This window comes from Nicotiana tabacum, chromosome 13 (assembly GCF_000715075.1).
Source record: "Nicotiana tabacum cultivar K326 chromosome 13, ASM71507v2, whole genome shotgun sequence".
In the NCBI taxonomy this organism is placed as follows: Eukaryota; Viridiplantae; Streptophyta; class Magnoliopsida; order Solanales; family Solanaceae; genus Nicotiana; species Nicotiana tabacum.
In genome coordinates this window covers 21,595,647-21,617,772 of record NC_134092.1, presented here as the reverse complement: position 1 = coordinate 21,617,772, position 22,126 = coordinate 21,595,647, and the positions used below count along the sequence as shown (strand labels likewise).

General features: G+C 36.1%; 2 protein-coding genes across 3 annotated transcripts; one reads left to right on the top strand and one right to left on the bottom strand.

The window, feature by feature from the left end:
- Positions 1 to 2,640: 2,640 nt before the first annotated feature.
- On the bottom strand, positions 2,641 to 8,212 carry LOC107811721 (protein RDM16-like). The gene is made up of 6 exons (XM_016636710.2): positions 7,500 to 8,212; positions 5,803 to 6,087; positions 5,083 to 5,547; positions 4,800 to 4,994; positions 4,525 to 4,688; positions 2,641 to 3,764 (listed from the first exon to the last, which is right to left on the bottom strand). Exons 1-6 carry the CDS (start codon positions 8,067 to 8,069, stop codon positions 2,879 to 2,881), a joined length of 2,565 nt encoding a protein of 854 aa, XP_016492196.1. The 5' UTR covers positions 8,070 to 8,212; the 3' UTR covers positions 2,641 to 2,878.
- A 2,470-nt stretch (positions 8,213 to 10,682) lies between these two features.
- LOC107811722 (uncharacterized) lies at positions 10,683 to 21,248 on the top strand. Of its 2 annotated transcripts, none has more exons than XM_075227800.1 (14): positions 10,683 to 10,833; positions 11,405 to 11,517; positions 11,628 to 11,869; positions 13,059 to 13,131; positions 13,529 to 13,603; positions 13,691 to 13,801; positions 14,009 to 14,051; positions 14,705 to 14,801; positions 19,693 to 19,795; positions 19,874 to 19,969; positions 20,104 to 20,130; positions 20,416 to 20,515; positions 20,812 to 20,896; positions 20,976 to 21,248. In XM_075227800.1, the coding sequence occupies exons 2-14, from the start codon at positions 11,422 to 11,424 to the stop codon at positions 21,106 to 21,108; spliced, it is 1,281 nt and encodes a 426-aa protein (XP_075083901.1). In that variant the 5' UTR covers positions 10,683 to 10,833; positions 11,405 to 11,421; the 3' UTR covers positions 21,109 to 21,248. The 2 variants fall into 2 exon arrangements, with proteins under 2 accessions (XP_075083901.1, XP_075083902.1); XM_075227801.1 differs by lacking the exon at positions 10,683 to 10,833 and adding an exon at positions 11,297 to 11,316.
- The last annotated feature ends 878 nt before the right edge of the window (positions 21,249 to 22,126 follow it).

Below are 22,126 nucleotides of genomic sequence, written 5' to 3'. Positions count from 1 at the left end.
ATACTTTGGAATAAATATACTCTTATTTTGGATGGAGTGCCATGTGGCAGCACCAGATGAAAACGACTCATTTCTTTTTTTTACCCGATCCGTTTTAAAAAATTCACCATCCAACCCGTTTTAAAATTCAGTTTTTTTAGCTTTTTTAAAGCTTATGTTTTGTAAAAACTGGAAAAAAAAAAAAAGAAATTTACAAAATATATATTTTTAAGTTTTTTCAAAGTATTGTTTTTGTAAAAACTGAAGAAAAAAAAAAGAAAAAAAACTCCTAAAGCGACTACATATGCATTAGTTTAAAAAAAAAGAAAATATTTTGCAAAATCCTTTTTTTCTTCAGTTTTTACAAAAAAAAATACTTTAAAAAACGGAAAAAACTGAAATATATATATATTGCAAATTCTCTTTTTTTCTTTCAGTTTTTACAAAATATATATTTTTCAGTTTTTACAAAAAAATTATTTTTTTCAGTTTTTACAAAAAATAATACTATTAAAAAATTGAAAAAACTTTAAAATATATATTTTGAAAATTCCTTTTTTCAGTTTTTACAAAAAAAAAAATCCAGTTTTTACAAAATATATTCATTAAAAAAACTGAAAAAAATTAAATTTTAAAACGGGTCGGGTGGTGGGTTTTTTAAAACAGATCGGGTAAAAAAAAGAAATGGGTCATTTTCATCTGGTGCTGCCACGTGGCATTCCATCCAAAATAAGGGTATATTTGTTCCAAAGTATGACGGGAGGGGTATAGATGACCCAATAGTACAACGAGGGGTATTCTTAGACTATTTTCGAAAGTACATAGGTATATTTGGCCATTTGCCGTAATAAATATCATAGACTTTCTTACTCATGACTGGAACTAGACTTTAGAAAATTATCATAATAGTACGGGCTAGTCATTTTTCGGATTGGTAATCGAAAAATAGTGAGTGTTTGCAAAGTCATTGAAAAATTGCCATTGTTTTGCTGAAACACGGAAAGTTTTAGCATAATATGCCGGATTATATTGGAACTCCACCAGAATGGAATTTTCCGGCATAATATGCAAGAATCGGGATTATGTAGCTCTTGCGTATAAATTTCCAGCATATTATGTTGGAACTCCAGCACATTATGCTGGAATCTCATATGTAAAAATATTCGATCTCCGGCATATTATGCTGAGATCTCATATGTAAAAATATTCGAACTCCAGCATATTATGCTGGAATATTTCCGGATTTTTAAAGGTGTTTTTGTTCAGATTTTATTTATACATGAAAAAATAGCTAAATTTCGATTATTTTTGAAACTGTGGCTATTTTTCAATTACCAGTTGTAAATCTGGCAATTTTTTATTTATTTTTCCCCGAAAAAAAGGGAAAGCACTACCGGACTATAATCATATTCTTGACATTTTAGCCATCACCGGTATAACAAGTATATAATCAATGTATAATGCATACATATTGATTATTATACACATATTATACTGGCTAAAATTTATAAAAAATAAATATTAGAGTTATTTTTTGTTGTGGGTTTTGTTAGGGTGCTATGTAGTGTAAAACCCCCCTTATTTATGCACTCGGACTATTTTGATTGGGGTGAAAAGAGAGGACGGGTAGGAGGAGAAATAATTAAGTACAATAATAAAAGGAAGAAAAATGTATTATTCTATTTCTCTACTAATAAATGGAACTGCAGAAATTCCAAACCCCTCCATGTCAACAACAACAACAACAACATACACAGTATTATCCTACACCGTGGGGCAAACCCCTCTGTCAATTTTGTTAAATAAACGTAGGTCTCGTTTGCTTCAACTCCTACAATAGAAACAAACCTTTTAATTAGTCAATTAATAGTAAATAATCAACACTCCAACTCTAGATAAGTAGACGTAGGTATCTATCTTTTTATCTTTCTCCTGGACCTTCACACACACTCATTTGTAAACCATTTTTTGAAAGCAAAAGTATTTTGTTACGAAACTCATTTTCAACTAGTCATGAATAGGATGAACCAAACATGTCAAAACAAGAGACATCATCCATCATAAATCCCTTAGCATTGAAAAATTAAAATTCAGAATTCTAAATCTATTTAATTTTGGTAGTCTATTTTACATAATATCTATATTCTGTATCGAAAATATCAGTTCAATTGAACACTTTAAAACAGGACGCATCCGCTGCCTCTGATTGCAGAATCATTTCATCCCCAAACAATAAGAGGAACACAAAACTAAGTAAATCATTTTTCAACTTCGAGGCCATAGGAGTAGGACCATGGTAATTGAAGGTAAAAAGGGACTAAGCAGACCAAAAATCACACACAAAGCAATCACTGTTTTTGTGATAAAGCAACCATAAAAGACTTAACTGCACCAGGTTAAGTCTTGATAACAAATATCCACACTTTCTCTGTGATTTCTAACAGAACAAAAGGGTAGAAGATAGTCCATACACGAGCAACCATATTTACCACTCACCTATCCTGTGATCTCCTAAAGAAATCATCTGGTTTCAGTTGCGAGAGGTATTTATCAGGTTGTAAACTACGTCACTAGCTCAGCTCAAATTAGCTATCATACCCAAGAAATCAACGCGAGATCACTTAATCTCTATATAGATTCAATGCAACAAAAACAAACAGATGGCACAATTAAAGTAATACTAGATGGAGCAACAGCAAGTAGAAGCTACCAAGATACAGTAATGTTTACCCAGGTCATCAACAACATGGACACCAACGCATTAGAAGAGTCATAAGTGCTCTTCAAGAAAAGGAATCTACAAAATGAGTACTAGTATTCCCCTAGCCTTTCCTCGGTAGGAAGCTTGAACTGATATTCGAGTTCATCATAAGCAATGGCGAAATAATATCCAAAGAACCTAAAATTCATCATCTTTGAAGTTTACAGCAAGATCCCAGTAATGAGGAACCCCAGCATCAGCAAAGACCTTACGAGCAGCAGCCTCAGTCCTGCACTCGTGAACAAAAAATCTATGGAAGCTTGATTTAGCAACAGTCCCTTGCCAGACTAACACACACTTGTTGAGAGGCTTATCTTCATCTTCATCTTCGTCTTCATCATCTTCTTTCTTAACAGCAGCAGCCCAGTCTATTCGCCTAAGCATAAGTTTCCCATACCGCTTGATGGACTTTTTACCACCTTCAACTACCACCACACTTATACCTTCCGAGATAACTGCACACCCAGTCATCCGATTCTCCTGAGCATTAACATCAACTTTGAAGCGAGTTTGAGGGTGTGAAAGGTCATTAACTCTGTATATCGAAACTATCGTCTCCGCTGCGATATTTGGATCATCAAATAGTTTTCTTTCTTTCTTCTCACGACGTTCATCAGGAGTGAGCTTTCGAGCAATATTTCTGTCTATGTGAGCCTGTTCTCGCTCAGCAGCAGCACTTCTGATCTCCATTTCAAGCTTTGTGGGATCCTGAGTGGCTTCTGAGCCAAGAACTTTCATAAGATTGCTCATTTTAACTTTTGGTTTTGGTGGTTCTAACAGGCCCTGACGTATCATTTCCTGCCTTTCTTTCTCCCTAGCCAGTCGACGCTGGGTACGTAGTTTCTTCTGCTCCTTCTTGGTCAGCTTCAATGGTTGTGGAGGAGGTGGAGCAGGTTCAGCAGGAGGCTCAATAGGGCGGGGGTGTTCAACATAAATAGTGATCTTCTCCATCCTCAACATATCATCAGTTAAGTCACCATCGACCATACCACCATAAGTACCAGATCGTAACAGAGGAGCATCCCTGGCAGGTCAAACAAAGAAACAAGAATCACCTAGTGTAAATTGAAGATTCAAACAAGGTAAGCATAGATAGCTATAAAAAAAATTAGAAATCACACTCGAATCATGTAAATTGAATAACACAAGGCAAAATTAAGTCACTTCAATCAGACTATAATTGCAGAAGACCAGTAAGGTGCTCCGCTAATAGTAACAGATGTCAATTTTGAGGGATTCCTCTTAAACGGGGAATGGGGGTTATTAACAACAAACAGGAACAATCATACCTCAATCCCAAACAAGTTGTGGCCGGCTATATGAATCCTCACTGACCAATTACTCCATTTAAACTCATCTCACACCAATTGTATCCAAATAACAAGCAAGGATTACTTAAAAAAAAAAAAAAAAAAAAAAGAGGAATCCACATCACAGGAACTTCATCTAGAGAGTGCAAAGTCCAGCAGATAGGACGCGGACGAAATAAGATTACACAATCACATCCAGGAGATAAATCGCAATAAAAAAAAATTTATGTAATCCCCATATCTTGGTGATGCGTACATAGACTAGAAGCACCAAGGATGCAGAACCATCAAAACAAATCTCATCTCATGGTTAAACATAAGACTAACAGTATTCAAGTTCCATCTGTGATACTAAACAAATAAATGAATGGTGGCTCAACAATGAGTTGGGAGACAAATTAAGGGTCCATTAAGGGGGAAAACACATGATAACCAAAAGCAAGTTAAACAGAAGGGAGATTGAAATCAACTTACCACCACTCAACATCAGGAATTGGTTCCTTTGGTTTTTCCTTGGTGATAACCCTCTCTGCCACCTCAATAAGATTTGGATTTATGTCAGGCTCTGCTTTTGCCTTTGCCAATTGCATTTGCTTTGCCCTCAACTCTTTGGCTCGTGATTCACCATATTGGCTTTGCTAAATTAGGTATTGCATAATTAGTAAAGTCCAATCAAGAGCAGGAACAAGAATAAAGAGAGAATCACAAAAGAATGCGAAAATACAACAGGGAGATTAATTATAAAGTACCTTTAACTTAATTAATTCTGCATCATGGGACCATTTACCTTCCTCCACAAACTGAAATGACATCCTCTTTGGCCTCAAAATTTTGTTCTTGTCAATCCCCATCCTTGGATCAAAATGAGGATTTTTATCAGGATCAACATCAAGTTCAGGTTTGAGAATTTGGAAGTTTTCTTTTTTCTGCTTGTTGATGTTCACCTGCACAAACAACCCAAAGTCACCACAAGCAATTTTAATAAATACTAAAACATGAAAAAAAGATGGCATGAACACATATAATCCGTACCTTAAGGGTGCTAGATGGCTTAGGCACATTAACCACATTTCCCTGTTCATCGATTTCCCTGCCTAATGCATCCAAACGAAGAACAGGGGCTCTAGCGGGTTTTGGCTGAATGGTAACCTCTGGAGGCATTTGCCCAGGAAACATGTTAATGAGGGGGGGAAACTCCGGGTCCTGCCGGAATCCCATCTTAGCAAAAAGCTCATGTGCACGCTTCACTTTATCGTAGTTCTGTGCTGTGACTGTGAGCCCCACGACCTGAGGTAAGCCACTGGGTGGCGTATTTGCAGAAGCCACAGTAGCTATAGTCGATGTGCTAGGTGCTGAACTTGGAGTGGGTAATATCCCTGAATTTGAAGATGCAACCGGTGGGGGCAATATCCCCGCATCTGTTGAAGCGGCATAAAGGCTATCCTTGCGACCAATCTGTGAACTTCCCTCTCTCGTAAAGTCGGCACCCTTGTTTAGCTACATAATTAAAATGAGGGCACATAAATAGTAGTTTAATACCTTTGGCACAAAACAAAGAAGAAAGCTCTTTTCGTTCAACCTAAGAGGAAAAGAAAAAACAAAAGCATGTTCTCTTTAGAGCTCTTCTGTATACGTCTAATAATGCAGTGCTTCTCTAACTTAAAGAAACAGATAGGAACAGGGAGCCAAAGGAGAAGGATAATAGAGTTACAAACTGTAGAAATACGGCGGGTTTTAGGTGCAAAAACTTACCAAAGGAATTTTCTTAAGCTTTGCTGCCAGCTCCTTCTGCCTTTGTATGAGAGCCTTTGCATTTCCTTTGGCATCAAGGGATAAGGTGGCACTCTTGCCAGCATCAGAAGCTGCCCCATCTGTACTAGATTTCCCAGGAACCGCATGAGATCTGTTAATATTAACTCCCTTATTTTCATTTGTTGTAGAAATTGAAGATACCTTGGTAACAGGAGGATCAATACGAGTCAAAGATTTATCTGGGGAGGTCCTTGATGCTGCATTGTATGGTCCCATTGTCACACCCTGCAAATAAGGAAGTCCAATGCATAAATCAGGATAAACATCCTGATGAAAGGACCAATAAAATGCACCATAAAACAATACAACTGAGAAACAAGTGCCATACTAACCAAGTTAAGCCCTATCAGATAAAAAGGAAACCACACAACAGACTTCTTAGGACATAATAAGAGCATAATGAAAAGAACATGATATAACCAAACAAGTTACATGGATCCTTCCTCTAAGTTCCCCAATCTACTATCTAAGACCAAACAAAGCGTGACAATAATACCAAGTGGCAATATGATGAAAGAATCCTACAGAAAGTTTAAGTTCAGATAAGTTTCTATGGTCACTCACCAAACAGAAGCAGATATTTCCACACATGAGCACTAGACGAAGATAAGCAGAAGGATAGGACAGATTTGGAGGATGAAGGAGATTGAAGAACGATTGATCATGCCAATAGATAATAAAGGTAGTTAACAGATGAATGCAGTTCTTGAGGTCTGTGCTCCCTAGTCTAACATGAATGGTGGAAAGATGAAAAGCTGTTTGCAACTCCAAATCTACCACATAGTATTCCATGCAACAACAAGAACAAAATGACAGCACTTCGACAAATAGAAACCTATTATCACAAAGGCATAGTATTGACATCTAGACTAACACAATGCAACATCATGGAAAGCCAAAAATCTCCTTACAAGCTTGGGATAAATCATCTAAAGTGGTTGAACTAAGCACGACATACACAAATATCGCCAAGAGCAAGCACAACAAACAAAATGCGACCCAACTCAAAATAGATTTTTTCATAAAATGGGAACTGTAATTCATCAAGATGATATAGAAGTATGCAACCTCGTATCCCAGTAACAAAGGCGAATGGCCAGAGGCGGATCTAGTTGTGTCAAGGGGGGTAAATTGTATCTTTTTCGCGACAATCCTTTTGGTTATATATAAACTGTTGAATCCCATTAACATTAACATAAGGGAAAAAATTAGTGTAGTTGTAAAGGGGTTTCAAAACTGCTTTAGTTCATAGGTCCAAATCCTAAGTGTTACATTTCATTACTTTTTTGAATCCCATAATATAAATTCCTGGCTCCGCCAATGGGCATTGGCAGTAAGAAACAAAGCACGACATATACAAACATAGGTATAAGCAAGCATAACAATGTAAAATGTTTCTTCTTCTTTTTCTATGACGGTGGTGCCAGGGCCAAGCTTGGCTATTCTACTGGGTACGTTCTAGCTCCTGCCAGCATAGGTACCAAGTAACTTGCCCACCTTAGGCAGATGGGAAGAAATCAAGTAGTTTGCCTCTAACAAATTTACATCCGAGTAAAGACTGTTATTCATCAACACTATACAAAGGCATGCAACTTGGTATATACTGGTGAAAAAGGGCATGGCAGTAAGAAACTCACATTATCAATGGAACCAACACCGTGACCATTATCATTATTGGGCTCGGGTTTCGGTTCTTCCTTCACAATTCTCATTTCAAATCTTTTCCCCTTCATTTCTTCATCAATTTCCACATCCTCTTCCTCCTCCTTCTTCACTTTATCATCAAATCTCCTCCTCTCTCTTCTCTCCTCCTTCTTATCCTCCGAAACCCTAGCTCTCTTCTCATCTCCTCCATTGCTCTTATCCACACTCTCTTCTCCTCTCTCTTTCCTCTTATGCGCATTCTTTCTCTCCACTGAATCCTCTCTCTCATACGATTTCTCGCGTTTCTCTCGATCGTCTTTCCTCCTATGCGAATGCCTTCTCTCCAAGGAATCCTCTCTATCGTAAGATTTTTCTCTGATAACTTCCGATTCGTGTGATTTCTCGCGACGCCTTTCGCGATCGCGACCTTTTCGATCATCGGATCGGTGTCGGTTCTCATCGTCGCGGTGGTGGTGCTTCGAACGGTCGCGATGATGATGGCGGCGGTCGTCGTCGTCCTCTCTGGATGCTCGTTCTCTCCTACTCGATTTCTCTCTCTCCATTCCAAATTTCTAGGGTTTCTGAAACTTCAGATATCTCGCACTCGAATAGATTTGTGTTTCACGAATTGAGAACAATCCGGAAATTATGGATTTGGGTTTGGGCGCACTGATGGGTTGGGTTTAAGGATGATATTTGATTGGATATAAAATTTAACATGCTAAATTCCACTTATATGTTTTACTAGTTTACATGGGTGTTACTGGGTCGGTAAATTACGGTATTTAGATATTTTGGTTTGATATTTTTTATATTCGATTTCGTAAAATGCTATACCAATATCGCACCTAATTAAATTCGATATGGTTCAGTTTTTTTTCTTTCGATTTATTCGGTTCGGTAACTTCGGTTTATTCGATTTGAATACTAACTAGTGCATAGGGTCATGACGGTAATATTCTTAATTAAAGTACTCAAAAGTACAAAACTAAAAACTTTTGTTGACAAAAAAATTGTTCAAAACCAGCATATACTAACTCAGAGAGAGAAAACTTAGAATAATGTCTTGTTACTTGTTTAAAGTTAATTGATGAACTTAGACAATAAAGGAAAGTAAAATTTTAGATTTCTTATACTTATGTTATAATTAATAAAATGTGTATTGTGTAATATAATATATATTTCGGTACGATATTGGTATTTCGGTATTTTATTTTAAAATACCAAATACCATACCTAATACCAATTTTTTAAAAAACTTAAACTAAATACCATACATAATACCAAAATTTTCGGTTTCGGTACGGTAATTCGGTATTTACCAAATTATGCACATCTCTATATAGCACCCCAACTAATAAGAGAAATATATAAAGTAAGAAAATAAAATTAAAATTGTACAATATAATTACACTTAGATTAATAGTGAACTAAGTCATGCAACTTATATTTTATGAAGATATTAAAGACATCATATTTGTAGCTAATTCATAATATATATGTTTTATCAATCACTATTACATTCAGAATGTTAGATTTTTAGTAGTAATCAATAACATCTCTGAAAACAATTCATATTGAAATTTGATTCAAATCTAAAGAGGAAAAAAGATATAAGATAAAAGTAAAATTAAGAGGAACATGACAGATTAAATTTTTGTGAAGTAAAGCCTAACTGCATAATGAAAAAAAATAATTCCAGGTAGACCATAAATTATGTTACTAGTTAAAGATATATTAAATGTTAAAGAAATTTTAAATTATGATGGACCAAATTCGTTTTTGCATGTTATAAAGGTTAAGTATATGAAAAAATAACTATTTTGCTATATTCGGAGACAGAAAGAGTGTATTTGTATAAGATATGAGATATTTTCTTCGAATTACGTATATTCTTATTTTACTTACTTGATTAATTAATAGGAATTGTCCATAAATTAAATATAGTTTTCTTTTAAGTCCACGACACGTATTGTCCACTTTAGACCCAAGCAAGTACGAGTTTATCTTTCAGGCTACGTCACATCGAGCCCTAAAAGTGCATTTACCATGTGAACTTATGTGCCTTATAAAGTTTTTCACTTTCCTATCCCTGTTCCGATGTGGGTTCGCCTAATGTGATATGTGCACCCTTTCTTTAGAAGCTTGCTAAAGTAGAAGCCTGGCGGTTCTTCCTAACCCGCCATCATTAGTCCGTCTTTTGCTATAGGCATCACATTTACCACCCTTGGGACTCAGCATCCTCGCCGAGTTTTGCCCCACCTTTGTACCGATGGAGATTCGATGTTGATACCATATATGTCACGACCCAAAATTGTATGTATTATCCACTTTGAGCCTAGCCATGGCTTTGATCATGACAATTCGCTTACGTAGGTTATATGTACAAGGGTTTAAAAATAAGTCCTTAATTCATCAAATCGAAACCATCTTATTTCTATTGCGTGAATTGAAATAACTCATAGAGAAGTTTATTAGTATTTAACAATGACTATAGGTTAGAATACTATCAAGTAGTCGGATGTTATCGCTATAAATACTATCTATTTGTACTTTCAAATCATATGGTATTCGAAATGCGTTATTATTCATTACAACTCATTTAATGAATAAAAAAATTCAATAACTTTTATGTGATTTAAAATAACTTTATAATTATATGTTGTAAAGATTCTTAACTAGGACAAGATGTTGAAATTCAACAAAAGAGTTTTAAGCTCTCAAAAGAGATGTAATTCTTCATACATCATGAATTAACTATGAAATCATAACTTGTTACGAGTACTAATTATATTACGGGAAATGGTCAAAAATATGCTTTTGTATTATGCAAAATAGAGCAATTATGTCCCTTGTTAATAGTAGAGGTTATATATGCTATGGTCGCGAGCAAGTTGCCCTAAAAATATCACTTCGCACTAACAGACCTTAGATTTAGCTCAACAATAATAATATCAAATTCAGTATAATTCAACGAATAAGGCCCGATAAGGGTAATGTATATGCAGATGTTAAGTCTCTCGAACACAGAGAGGGTTAATTTAGCTCAATTGAGCCTTTAAAATCTGTTTTTCTTCAGAAAATGACACGTGTCCTAATTAGGGTACCCCTCCTAAGTAAACCCCCTTTCGTTTTTAATTGCCCCCAATTAAACCCCTTTCGTTTTAATAGGTTTTAAGCTTAAGCCCCCCGCATTTATTTCACTCTCTTTTCTTTGACAAGTAACGTTGCTTTCTTCCCTAAAATCTCCAAATCACCTTTGCTAGGGTTACTACCGAAGGAGGATTGGACAAAATTTCCGATTGAATAGTGGTAATTTCACTCAAGGTAAGTCGTTTCATTAGCTCGATTAGGGCATTATTCTGATAATGTGGGGTTGGGATTTGAGGTTAAAAAAGGGACATAAGAGTTATGTGCTTCTTCTTGTTTTTAGCTAACTTAATTAGTTAGTATGATGCTTTGCTTCTGTTACTATCTTGCTGTTGTTACTGCTTTTTCCATGTCTTTTTAGTACTTTATTTCCTTTGCTTTGTTGTATCTGAAACACTACCCTCCCCACACCTCATTTGTGGGGTTCCATTGGTATTTTTATTTTATTTTTAGTTAGTATGGTTTGGATGTTTGATGTAGTTTGGCTTGTATATAGGTAGCTTATCTTTAGATATTTTGATGTAATCCCATTCTGTATTCGAGTATGAAGTGAGAAAAGTTGTGCTTGAGCTCCTATTCTACTTTCTTTTTCTACATTGCCATCTCGAGGCCTTTGGAGTGTGTCTTGCGTCAAGGAGATTTCCAACTTTACCTTTAAAAGTATTGCTTTTGATAAAAATAGGCTTTTGTTTTTGTCATGTGCACCTTTAATAACCCTACTGATAACTGATGCATTTTTTTTTTTCAGATTTAGGAGACAGGAAAATGAGCAAGTCTTCTAATAGATCGAGGAAAGTAGAGGAGAGTGAAAGCAACTCTGAGCTTGAGAATGATGAAATGTTAAATGAGATGTCGGATGATGTTAGTTTTTCTCACTTATCTCACATTTATGTATTTCTTACCTTGTTCTGAGCTTTAACGTTTTTGCGCAAATAGTTTGCATGTGATATATATGTTTTTGATATGCTTAGGTTGAGAACTTTGATGAAGTCAACAACAGCGATGACAACAATGACTATAGTGACAGTGACGACGATGATGATGTTAACCATTACAACAATGAAGATGAAAGTGGAGAACAAGAGGAAGAGGAAGACGAGGAAGGAGATCAAGAAGAAGAAGAAGAAGACGGAGAGAAACTGACTGAGGACCATAAAATTGCTGGAATTGAAGAACTTAAGAAAGAATATATGGAGCTTAAGCACAAGGAACAGTAAGTTCCTTTCTCTACCACATAGCTTAGTTATATGATACGTTTTATTAAAAGAAGCGTTTGTTTCATGTCTGCATTTTCTAGAATTGTAGCTTCTATTTTGAACTTATAACCTATAAATTCATTTGAATTTTTTCAATATAAAAAGGGATAACTGACTATTGATATGACATGAAGATTGGCAGTATATAGTGTAAAATAATGTGAAAGTCACTTCTTTGGAAGAGGGATTGGGTATTGGTTGGTCTTTATGATTAGGCGTTTCAACTGATGATATTGGTTTGCAGTTTAACCCCACGTGGTTTGACTTTTGAGCTCATAACCCATATTTGAACCGCATGGTTCACATGTTGTTTTCAGCTAGGAACACATCACCCCTTGCTGCTTAAATACACAAGAGATAAAGTGATATGACCTTTGTGCTTTGATTATATTGCAAAGATTAGGTAATAGATTGATGTAATAGCAATAACAAACTCCTTCTCTCTATAGGAATGAATATCATTACTGAAATTTGGTGAACGCAAGTATACTTACTAAAGTTAAAATAGGTTTTTTCCCTAAAAAAAAAAGTTATGTAGTTTGTGAAAATCCTTCAGAAAGTTATGGCAGGAACTCTGGACCAAGGTATATACTTATCTTTTCTTAAAATAAAATAAAATAAAATATAAAAGTCTGAACCAAGGTATGTGGGTAAATTGTTGTAAAACCAATAAGTTCTTGGTAGAAATGAAGCGCAAGCTTCTCCAAAGTGAAGCCCATAATTTGCTCTCTAATCTCATTAATGTTCTTAATATTCAAAACTCAGTCAAAGAGACACAAAGGTTTCAGAGCTAATGAATGATTCAAATTACAATTTATAAACTCGTTATTATCACTTGTTTAGTAATGGATTTAATCTATTGAGGATACATCTGGCTAATATTAAAAAAATTCATCGTAATTATATCAAAGCTTCGCCATAGTTTAATGCATCTTTCTAATATTAAAATAACTCGCATCATATTCTTATCAAGCTTCAGCCCAGTTCCTCTTACCAGCTCGGTTAGAGTCTTGATGGTCTTATAGTAAGAATAAAACATTACTAGTGTCAACAGTAAAACAAATAGGAAGTACTTGCTATCTAAGATGTGTTCACTTTTGCCTACTATTGGTAGACATCTGATTTTGACGGTCATTGTGTACACAGAGATCTTTTGGGTAATCTGAAGCTCCATAAAGATGAGGATCTTCTCAAAGGCCAAGCAGTTAGAAACCAGAAGGTATAGTGTACCAGATGGTGCAGATGATAGTCTTTATTTTCATCTTCTTATGAGCGTGTATCTTTATTGTTTGTATACACACTTCCCATTGCTTCAATTAAAAGAAGTCCTGGTTACGGGGAACAGAAATGCCTACTGTGTGATTTGCAGTTATTTGCTCCTTCTGTTTTCCATAAATATCTATGTTGTATCTTCAATAGATATGTGATTGAGTTGCATATAGACGATACATCTTTTGCTTCTTGGTTTGTTAATTGCTGAGTTAATAGCTTTAGTGCTAATATCATTTACATGATTATTCCTTTAAAGTGACATGATTAATGATTGACTAGTGCTAATATCATAATTATGCTATTAACTTGTCCCTTTTTCGTTTCCCTCTTTTAATTTCACAAAGGCACTCTGGGACAAGACACTTGAACTAAGGTTCTTGCTGCAAAAGGCTTTCTCAAACTCCAATAGACTTCCGCAGGTTCATTGGGTTACCATTTTGTTTCAACACAATGCTAGAGTCATGATATTGACAAGTTGAACTTTAATGCATGTTTACTGCCTGCAGGAACCAATAAGATCTTCCTTTTGTGATTCTAAGGACAGAGTTAAAGATGCATATTCAGATCTACTTGCCTCCTCCAGAAAAACCTTGGATACTATACTGGAATTGCAAGAGGTACAGTGAGAACAGTTACTTCTAGTCAATTTTGCTTTGAAGTAAAACAAGATTAGTATGCTTTTGTTTTGCTGGAAACCTAATCGTTGCTACTCCCTCCGCTGTCCCATTATGTGATAGAGTTTCCACTTTGGAATGTGCCAAGTTAATAATTGGTCGAATTTGCTTATTTAACCTGTTATTCAAAAACATTTTGCCATTTGGCAGGTACTGCTTGAGAAGAATCCATCAATTACTCAATCAATGGACGGTATGACTTGTAGATTTGATTTTTCACACTCAAAGAGCTGCATCTACATGCAAATTTTGAGTGTCTAACGATCTTTATTCTGATTTTTTTGAAAATCTGAATTTACTTTTTGAAATATCTTTTGTTTTGAGATGGTAACATATGATACTTTTTGAAATATCTAATAATAAAATATTGCTGAAAAGTAGAATTCAGCAAGATGATCTTTATCGAAATCTGATCCTTCAACTCGAGGTATTGACTAAGTGATTGAATAACCACTGGAAAGGATTTGGGGGCTTGCTTAAAAGCATCAAATTAGGTTTTAGAGTGTCAGAAATTTGCTAGATTTTCAAGACCAAAAGTACTATTGCAAAAAAACCAATTTCCTCTATCTTGCAGCTCTAGACTGTGGTTTCTGAGTAAAGTTCTATAAGCCTCTGACTCTGATTAACTGAAAGAATTTCTGGAAATTGTTTGATAAGTCACCACATTCAGGAATGTTGCCAAAACTGGAAAACCAAGTCCCTGACTTTTTTGCATAATTTTCATGTTTAAGGGCCTAGTGACCATCAATTTTCCTCTTAGCTATTTGCTACAAAGACAACATAAACATACCTTTTGGGATTAACATATTCACTGGTTGATGTTTTTTGTAATTTTCTTTCCTGAAGTTAATTCTGGTAAAAGGCCGAAGCTTTCGGAAGATTCTGTTGAGTCAAATGGTGAAGTTGATGAAGATTGGCAGAAGATTTCTCAAATGCATTCAAGGTAAGAATGTTTAACTGAGGCTTATTAGTGCATTTGCTTGTTTTATAGCTGTTGGCCAAATTCCTTTTCCTTTTTGAACTGGAGTTGGTCAAACTCTTCTTTTGCTTTAGATCATGATCTTAGTTTTTTTTGCTACAAGATATACATGGTTTATATGACACATCAGGAGAAACTTCCAACCTTGAAACTGTTAACACTATGAAGACGAGTGTGATTTAGGTGGAAATTCAGCCAACAGAGCCGGTAGATGTTTATCTGTCCCCACTAACAACAACAACAACACACAACAACATACCCAATATTATCCCACACCGTGGGGTCTGGGGAGGGTAGTGTGTACGCAGACCTTACCCATACCTTGTGAGGATAGAGACGTCTGGGGAAGGTAGTCCGTCCCCACTAACAAAAAAGAAAAAAAAAGATATTTGCAGGTGACCCCACTATGGTGGCCTAGGCGTTTAAGGGGATTGACATGTATTATTCCTGAAACCTAAAAAGCCCGAAAACCTGTTAAGCAGAATATATGCTATTCTGGTCTGGGCTTCAAATAACACCAATTAAATAAAGTGAGTTACGGGCGTTGGAGTGGCGTACTGGGACCTATGATCTCTAAAGAAAATAGCAGAAGGTGGCCAAATTGTTTGTAAGCATTTCCTTGGTAATTTCATTTGCATACCATAGAACACCAGCATTGGTATTATGGTGTATCCTAAGTTGGAGCACATCATTGGCAGAATGTGAATAGACAATACTTAATCCTCACAGTAACTTTTGTGTTTTGTCGAATTTAAAATGAGCTTACATTTTAAATGCATAAACCCCAATTATGAAAATATAGTTAATGCAAGGGAAATGTTCGAATGCGAGATGCAAGGTGCATTTCTCTTTATGTTCTACACATCAAAAATCAAAATGAACAAGAGACTGGTGGTGGAAGAATTTAAGTGGGAATAGGTAACCGGATCTGGTGGTTGCAATCTTCACTTTGTTCATTCTCGTCTTCCTTGCACACTTTAACATATGAGTAATGGAAAACCAAAATTTTTGTTCATTTATCTTATTTTTCTCTTCTTAGGCTGTATGTGTCTACTCCATGCATGTGTTTCTCGATCTGTATGATGTGTCTGAATGTGTAGTTCCCAAGAGCAATATATGAATTGCATGTTACAGATATCTTAAACCTCTATTTGGATCATAATTTATCTTTTTTTTTTTTCCGCTGTCCCTAAGTATGTATGCATTTACGACATGTATGTGACTGTCTGTCTGACATATCTCAATGTCTAGTTCTAGAGAGCTGAGAGCTAGATAAGAACAATGTATATGTAAGTTTTCGCTTAACCTTGTACTCCCCCTCTCCTATTTTATATGACAGTATACGAAGAATTTGGGATATTAATTTGACTTAGTAATATATTAGTCATAGTGCAGCACATCTTAAAGCAACGGTTGAGAAGTTAGTTGGCAGGCAAAAACATCAAATCACACTTCAAATTAATACTTGAATAGTTTTGTGACCTGGAAGTATTGAAAATTGTAGGGAAGGTGTTTAACAAGGCGTTAGTTGGGAAGTGGTTATGGGGATTTGGGTTTGAGGAAATGCTCTATGGAGGGAGGTGATTGCAGAGAAATATGGGGTTTTGGAAGGGGGATGGAGGACCAAAAGAATTACACTTCCTTACTGGTGCAGCTTATGGAGGAATATCTTAAAAGGGTGGGAAACGTTTATTAGGAATATATCACTTGGAGTGGGGAATGGGTGAAGAGTAAGTTTTTGGGGACAAAGATGGTGTGAAAATAAGTAAGTTTTTGGGGACAAAGATGGTGTGAAAATAACACTTCGTGTATCATATTTCCTAATATGTTTAGGATTTCATGCCAAAAACGATGTTGCATACAGAGGATATAAGGAGGAGAAACACATTGGGATTTGAGGTTAGGAGGAACTTACAAGATTGGGAGGTTGTAGAGTTACAGAGATTGACGGATTTGCTCCACAAACAGAATATTTCACAGTTTAATTATGGTGTTAGATGTGATTTTTGTTTTTGGATGGCTGTTTTTAGGGACAAATCGATAGATAGTGGTATAGTTTTTTTGTGGTTTACTACTGGGCGGAGAGGAGGCAGCCTTTCCTTATTCTTCAGTTTGCATTCCTAGAGTACTGACAAAGGTGTGCTTCTTTACATGGCTAGCTACGAGGGGAGTGATTCTAACGACTTAGAATTTGAGGAAAAGGAGAATTACATGTGTCAATTGGAGTTTCATGTGCAAGTGCTCGGGTAAAGATGTAGATCATCTACTTTACATTGTCATATTGCATCTTGCTTATGGCATGAAGGTTGGGTTGGTTTGGACTTCAGTGGGTAATGCCAGGCACGGTTAAATAAGTAATGTTCACCTGGACTTTCAGAAGGAGGAGAAGAAGACGCAAGGCTTGGGATGTCGCTCCACTTGCACTCATGTGGACTTTTTGGACCGAGAGAAATAGGAGGCTTTCGATGGAATAGAGAAGGTTTTTGTACGTTTGAGAAATAGCCTCTTTTCTCTTATTATGTTTTGGTGCACCCATGAGATTCCCTTAAGCATAGATGATTGGGTGTCTTTCGTAGAGGGACCATATTATTTTGGGAGGTTTCTCTACTATTTTGGTATACTTCTTGTATACAGGTATTTATGCCCTTCATTAATGAAATCTTATTACCTTATCCAAAAAGAAAATATTTGGTATCAAATATTTTATGACGTCCCAAAATAGACGGAGTGTCATAGAAATTTGGGATAGATTAAGTATATGTTTTCTTTTGAATAAATGAGAGCTAATTAATACTTTGCTTTTACCATTTGATGTGAGCTAAAAGCAAGTAAACATCAAATTTAAAGGGAAGGAACCTTGAACCCAACATAATCAAGATTGTTAAGCCGTGTTGGTTTTGTTAATTTAATTGTCTAATTCAGAGGGCAAAGGGTAGAGGGCAGGCTGCTGCTAATTAAAAAAGGGGTAGATGACAGGCTGCTGGAAATGAGATTGCGGCTTTTGGGGGGTTGGGGGATATTTGGGGTTATATGCCCTGGAGCTGGTGTTGTAGATGACCTTTTTGGTTGCTTTTATTTGGGGTTATATGCCCTGGAACTGGTGTTGTAGATGACCTTTTTGATTGCTTTTATTCTAGTCATTGTTTCTCATAATCTGTTCCATTCTTCTATGCAGTTAGGTCCTGCTCCCGGTGAAGAATGTCCTAAGCCCATTATTAATGTTGTTTTGGAGTCAGATTTTATGTACATCTATAGCAGTTAGGAACAAAATCTGCATAGTTTCAAGTAACACAACTCCAAAATTAGGTTCCAGAACAGCTATTACTCTGCCCTTTTCCCGGCATTGCATTCTCATGCAATTGCCCTTTCTTCCTTTTGCTAAATAAATTGGCCCGCCGTTGGAAATTGATGTTGCTAATTCTTTTATGTCATAGGATGGCTGTTTTTAGGGACAAATCGATAGATAGTGGTATAGTTTTTTTGTGGTTTACTACTGGGCGGAGAGGAGGCAGCCTTTCCTTATTCTTCAGTTTGCATTCCTAGAGTACTGACAAAGGTGTGCTTCTTTACATGGCTAGCTACGAGGGGAGTGATTCTAACGACTTAGAATTTGAGGAAAAGTAGAATTACATGTGTCAATTGGAGTTTCATGTGCAAGTGCTCGGGTAAAGATGTAGATCATCTACTTTACATTGTCATATTGCATCTTGCTTATGGCATGAAGGTTGGGTTGGTTTGGACTTCAGTGGGTAATGCCAGGCACGGTTAAATAAGTAATGTTCACCTGGACTTTCAGAAGGAGGAGAAGAAGACGCAAGGCTTGGGATGTCGCTCCACTTGCACTCATGTGGACTTTTTGGACCGAGAGAAATAGGAGGCTTTCGATGGAATAGAGAAGGTTTTTGTACGTTTGAGAAATAGCCTCTTTTCTCTTATTATGTTTTGGTGCACCCATGAGATTCCCTTAAGCATAGATGATTGGGTGTCTTTCGTAGAGGGACCATATTATTTTGGGAGGTTTCTCTACTATTTTGGTATACTTCTTGTATACAGGTATTTATGCCCTTCATTAATGAAATCTTATTACCTTATCCAAAAAGAAAATATTTGGTATCAAATATTTTATGACGTCCCAAAATAGACGGAGTGTCATAGAAATTTGGGATAGATTAAGTTTATGTTTTCTTTTGAATAAATGAGAGCTAATTAATACTTTGCTTTTACCATTTGATGTGAGCTAAAAGCAAGTAAACATCAAATTTAAAGGGAAGGAACCTTGAACCCAACATAATCAAGATTGTTAAGCCGTGTTGGTTTTGTTAATTTAATTGTCTAATTCAGAGGGCAAAGGGTAGAGGGCAGGCTGCCCCTAATTAAAAAAGGGATAGATGACAGGCTGCTGGAAATGAGATTGCGGCTTTTGGGGGGTTGGGGGGATATTTGGGGTTATATGCCCTGGAACTGGTGTTGTAGATGACCTTTTTGGTTGCTTTTATTTGGGGTTATATGCCCTGGAACTGGTGTTGTAGATGACCTTTTTGATTGCTTTTATTCTAGTCATTGTTTCTCATAATCTGTTCCATTCTTCTATGCAGTTAGGTCCTGCTTCCGGTGAAGAATGTCCTAAGCCCCATTATTAATGTTGTTCTGGAGTCAGATTTTATGTACATCTATAGCAGTTAGGAACAAAATCTGCATAGTTACAAGTAACACAACTCCAAAATTAGGTTCCAGAACAGCTATTACTCTGCCCTTTTCCCGGCATTGCATTCTCATGCAATTGCCCTTTCTCCCTTTTGCTAAATAAATTGGCCCGCCGTTGGAAATTGATGTTGCTAATTCTTTTATGTCATAGGATGGCTGTTTTTAGGGACAAATCGATAGATAAATGGCAGAGAAAGACCCAGGTGACTTCTGGTGCTGCCGCAATCAAAGGCAAATTGCAAGCATTTAATCAGGTTTATTTCTGGGACTTGAAAATTGATACGTACAGCAACAATCACAATGACTAGAATTAATATTCTGATATTGTACAGGACATTAGTCAACAAGTGGCCGGTTATATGAGGGATCCTAGCAAAATGATAAAAGGAATGCAGCAGAGCAGATCGGCAGTTGCACTATTTGGAACTGTAAGTCTCACTTCGTGAGTTGTTTTGAGAATGGCAGCTGAATTGTACACATGGATCTTGCTATTTTTCTTAATGTTCAGGATAATTATTTTTAGTTTTCGTTAGTTTTGATTTATGTACCTGCTTTTGTGCAGGCTTCAGATGCTACTGGAAATGGAGAGGTATCAGTGTTTTATTTATGCATTTTGCCAGGTTTGGCCTGAATTGTGTTTGTCGTTGAAGTCAAATTGATATAAGATTAGATCAATAAATCTCCTTGTCGATGTGTTGCCTAGAAGAATCTAGGCATGCTAGTAGTGCTTCAGGTTTATCCACTTGGTACAACAGAGGAAATTGGCCATTCTCCTTATGGGAAAATACATTAGTTTTTGTTTTAGAATGCTCTTGCATGGATTATTATTTCCTTAGAGAGTAAAACACATCTACTTATCCTTAACTTGGACCAGGGACCAAACATGGATGGTGATCCTGAGCTTCTGGATGACTCTGAATTCTATCAACAATTGCTGAAGGAGTTTTTTGAGGCAGTCGATCCTGCATCATCTGGTAAGATGCGTCAGGCCCCCCTCCCTTTTTCGTTTTCCTCTCAACATAAGCTGGTCATGTTTCAAATAATCCACCTTGCTAACCTTCTATGATGATGGTATTGTTTTGATTGCATGTATCCATCATGAAAAAGTTGTAAACGTAACAGCTACAGATCAGCTTTATCAGAAAATGTGTTGTTGCGATGTGTTCGCATAACTATAGTTCTTGCTTTTGGCAGAGAATGCATTTTTATACCGTTGCTTCCAGGAAAAAGAACACCTAAAACTAACCACTTTTTTATCAAAACTTTACAGAGACGGCATTCTATGCACTGAAGAGACTGCAAACAAAGAAACGAAAAATTGTTGATCGCCGTGCATCAAAGAGTCGTAAAATACGGTAATTGATTAACCGATTCTATCATACAAGGTTACTTCTAAAGTTCCTGGATTACAAAATCTTGTTTTGGTTCTTGCAGGTACAATATTCATGAAAAGATTGTCAATTTCATGGCTCCTCAGCCTGTAAATCTTCCACCAATGGCCCCCAAATTGTTTGAGAATTTGTTCACGGGCGGCTCTACCCATAGGCCAATAAATGTCTTGCATTAGGCCCCAAAAATTGAAGGCTCCTAAAATTGTTCCTATTCGATATAAAATATGTAATTCAAATGATTATTACTCTGTACTTAGTAAAGTGTTTTAACCAGTTGTCAGTTCGTAATCAATCATTAATCACATAGTTCTCACTTTATGCTGTTTTTGGGTATTTAATTGGGGTAATTATAGATGAGAGACAGATAATTAAAACTACTGTCATTCTTGCTTTTTTCCTCTTATTCAGTAATACTCTCTTTCCTCTGGTCTCCCCTCTCTTTTACGCATTTCTGCATTTTTTTTTCAAAAAAAATGAGTAAGTGTTACGTGTGATTCCTCTGCAATTCGCGGAAGTTCTGTAACTTGTAATGCCGTTTAACAATAGTTTTCTGTTCTGTTTGTATTAGTGATAAGCATAGAGGATCCTTTATTTCATATCTTGAACTGCGAACGAGCCTTGGATAATTATGCTTTTGGTTTCTATGCTAAGAAAGGAAGTTCATGTGTTGCATTTACTTTTTTTGAAAGTTAATAATTGGTCGAATTTGTGTTAAGAAAGAGAATCACTTGATTAATTTAAGGTGGTTACCGATTCAATGAAGCATATTAATTCTCAAATCTCAATGAAGGTAAAAATTAGCACAGCTCATGGTAATAATCTTTTGCATACACTTCGTTTTTAACCTTTGATATTTAGCATGGTGATGTTTAACGATCGGTTTAACCTTATCACAAATGAAATTGGTCATCTAATTTAAAGTTTATGGTACACATTACCCTTTCATACAGTCAAAGAGTACACCATTTCAAGCTATTTTCACTTCCTTACTACCAACAATAGCCGCCTCCTTGAGCCTCTTCCAATCCATTATTTGCGAAAATATCAGCTTCTTTTCTTATGGGTGATGTGAAAATATAGGATATTGTTATATATTCCATCGGTTTTGGTAAAATAAAGAGAATTTGAAGGATTTGAGCTGTTTTATAGAGATTGATTGAACCACTCAGTGAAATTGTTGTACTGTAACTTTTT